Raw genomic sequence first — 2,500 nt, 5'->3', positions numbered from 1 at the left:
CGGCGGACGTGACGGACCTCGTCCTCCGTGAGACTCGGGTCGCGGGGAGAGCGGGTCGTGACTGGATCGGACCAGGGACTCGGGAACGACGCCCCTCGCGAGTCGACGGCACGGACCAGGAAGGTGTAGGTGTGGCCAGGCGTCAGCCCGCCCACCACGCACGACTCCTGCGAGATGAGGGCGTCCGCCACCCGCCATTCCTCCCAGCCCTGGCGCCAGAACTCCACCGTGTACGTCTGGTCGGACCCTCCGCCCATCTGGGAGTTGGGTAGCCAGCTCAGGTGCACAGCGGTCTGGTTGACGGCCATGAGGCGCGGCTTGGACGGCGGCGCCGGCAGCAGGAAGGGGCGGTATTCTTCGGCTGCTTCTACTACTTGTAATACTGCTGATCTCTTTATGGAACCCGTTTCAGCACTGACGTGGCACCTATAAGTTCCTGCATCACTGACACGGACGTCCCTGATCACAAGTGCACCGTTAACGAGAATAGAAACTCTGCCACTTTTACTGCCTTTGGAAAGATGCCGAATTGGGTGAGACGCTGCAGGCTGGTGCCACCACGAAACGGACGCTTGGGCTGCCTCGCTCACTGCCTCGCAAGGAAACACGACGCTCACACCGGGAGACACCTTTAGGTCCTGGGGCCCTATGCCTATGACAGGTGGAGGATATGCCTTTACAACGACCACCTCCGAGTGAGCACTGATGCCCCCACCTCTACTGACGCCCCAGCAGGAATAGGTTCCGGTTTCCAGTGTAGTGACGTCGCCGAGCAGGAGAGTCTGGCCCTGGTCGGCGACGGAGGCGTGGCCGCTGCTCTGGCCCGCGGCGAGCAGAGCTGTCCTGTCCTGGGTGGGAAGGCGCCACAGCAGGAGGGGCTTGGGGTCGCCCTCGACCTTGCACGAGAGCCTGGCGCTCTGGCCAGCCACCACCTGGACGTCCTGCGGCCGCTGAGCGAACTCGGGGGCGTCGATCACGGTGAGAGTGGCCCGGGCCGCGGCGATCCCCGCCTCGCTCTCCACCTCGCACACGTACACGCCGGAGTCAGCAGCCGCCACGTGGTCCAGCACCAGCCGTTGGTCCTCGATCATAGCGCGGCCGAGCGGCATCTTGCCGTCGAGACGCCGCCAGGTGACCGTGGGCGTGGGCGAGCCTCGGGCGCGGCACGCCAGCTCCACCACCACGCCCGACGCGACGGTCACGTTCGCCGGACGCTCCTCGAACCAGGGCGGCGCTGCGGGGGAGAGAGCTCCGTTAGGGCTGAGGACGAAGGCTTTAGGGACAAGTGGATATGCTCACAGGTATTCAACGTATCTCAGGGAACGGGAAGGCACTTACTCATGATGGTGAGCTTGGTGGGCGTGGACTCCCGGGCGCCCGCGGCGTTGCGGGCGCGACACACGTAGGAGGCCGAGTCCTCCTCGACGGCCTGACTGATGACGAGATCGCCCGCCTGAGACACGGAGATCCGACTGGAGTTGGTGACCTCGTGGGAGTCCCTGAGCCAGGTGACCTCGGGGGGCGGAGAGCCCTTGGGCGGGCGGCACGGCAGCACGACAGAGTCCCCGACGCGCGCCCTCACCACGGGGTCGGCCTGGCTCTGGAAGTCGTAGGCGAGCGTGGCCACGGTGAGGGTGGCGTTGTGGGAGCGCGTGGCGCCGTGGCTGTTGGAGGCCACGCACCAGTAGGTGCCGGCGTCGCTGTCCCTCTTGGAGGTGGCCACGCGCAGGAAGAAGAGCGAGCCCGACGGCAGCAGGACGCGGTGGGAGCGCGGGTCCTCCGCCGCCGTCTTCACCTCCTCGCCGTCGCGGTACCAGCGGATGCGGCTGGCTCCGGAGGCGGCGCAGTTGAGGGTGGCGGGGTCGTTGCGCGGCGCCGCCACGCTGCTCGGGTGCTCCTTGATCACCGGTGGGCCTGCTGTCAGAGGAAATGCAACTCGTTACATTGGTCTACAGAAACATTCAATTGAAATACCACCAATATGTGGATGTGGAATATTTTTACAGATTTATATTGTAATATCAAGTAAATGCTATGCACTATCATCCAGTCCATCCACTTTACAATACCCCATACCCCTCTTTGAAATGCTAATAACTTTCTCATATCCATAAGCATTTCGCCGCCCATCTGTTTTCGGATTAGTCGCACCTCTACGCCCGTACACCTGTTGCAGCCCATCCAATTACTGTGCCCGCCGCCGCTCGCCACCGGTTATCCTCCCCCGCGCGCAGACACAACTTCCTCCGCCGAACGCCATTAGGAAATACCTCCGCCCTCCAACCCCACAGGACGCAGCCTCAACCCACAGGGAGAGAGCGAAGCCTCCGCAGCCGAAGACGTCTCGCAGCTGTGCGTCTCAGCCTCGGGCCCTCTGACCAAGCCCTGGCCTCTGACCACCTATGGTTTCAATTTCTCGTGGGAGAGGTTTTCTTGTTGAGCGTGTAATACAAGATTATTGAATGTGTCTTTTTATGCAACGACTGCGGCGAATTGCTTA

At 62.9% G+C, this 2,500-nt stretch overlaps 1 protein-coding gene across 1 annotated transcript in view; it reads right to left on the bottom strand.

Annotated features, from left to right (window-relative positions):
- Positions 1 to 2,500, bottom strand: part of LOC113806140 (roundabout homolog 1) — a 5,634-nt gene that overhangs the window by 1,687 nt on the left and 1,447 nt on the right. The window contains exons 2-3 of the mRNA XM_027357261.2: positions 1,339 to 1,917; positions 1 to 1,234 (exon numbers count right to left, since the gene is read on the bottom strand). The exon at positions 1 to 1,234 is cut by the window's left edge and continues 293 nt beyond it. Coding sequence (XP_027213062.2) covers positions 1 to 1,234; positions 1,339 to 1,917 — 1,813 coding nt within the window. The remainder of the gene's footprint in view (positions 1,235 to 1,338; positions 1,918 to 2,500) is intronic.

This window comes from Penaeus vannamei, chromosome 8 (assembly GCF_042767895.1).
Source record: "Penaeus vannamei isolate JL-2024 chromosome 8, ASM4276789v1, whole genome shotgun sequence".
Classification (NCBI taxonomy): domain Eukaryota; kingdom Metazoa; phylum Arthropoda; class Malacostraca; order Decapoda; family Penaeidae; genus Penaeus; species Penaeus vannamei.
Note: the sequence above shows the minus strand (reverse complement) of the source record. Positions and strands in the feature narration are given on the sequence as shown.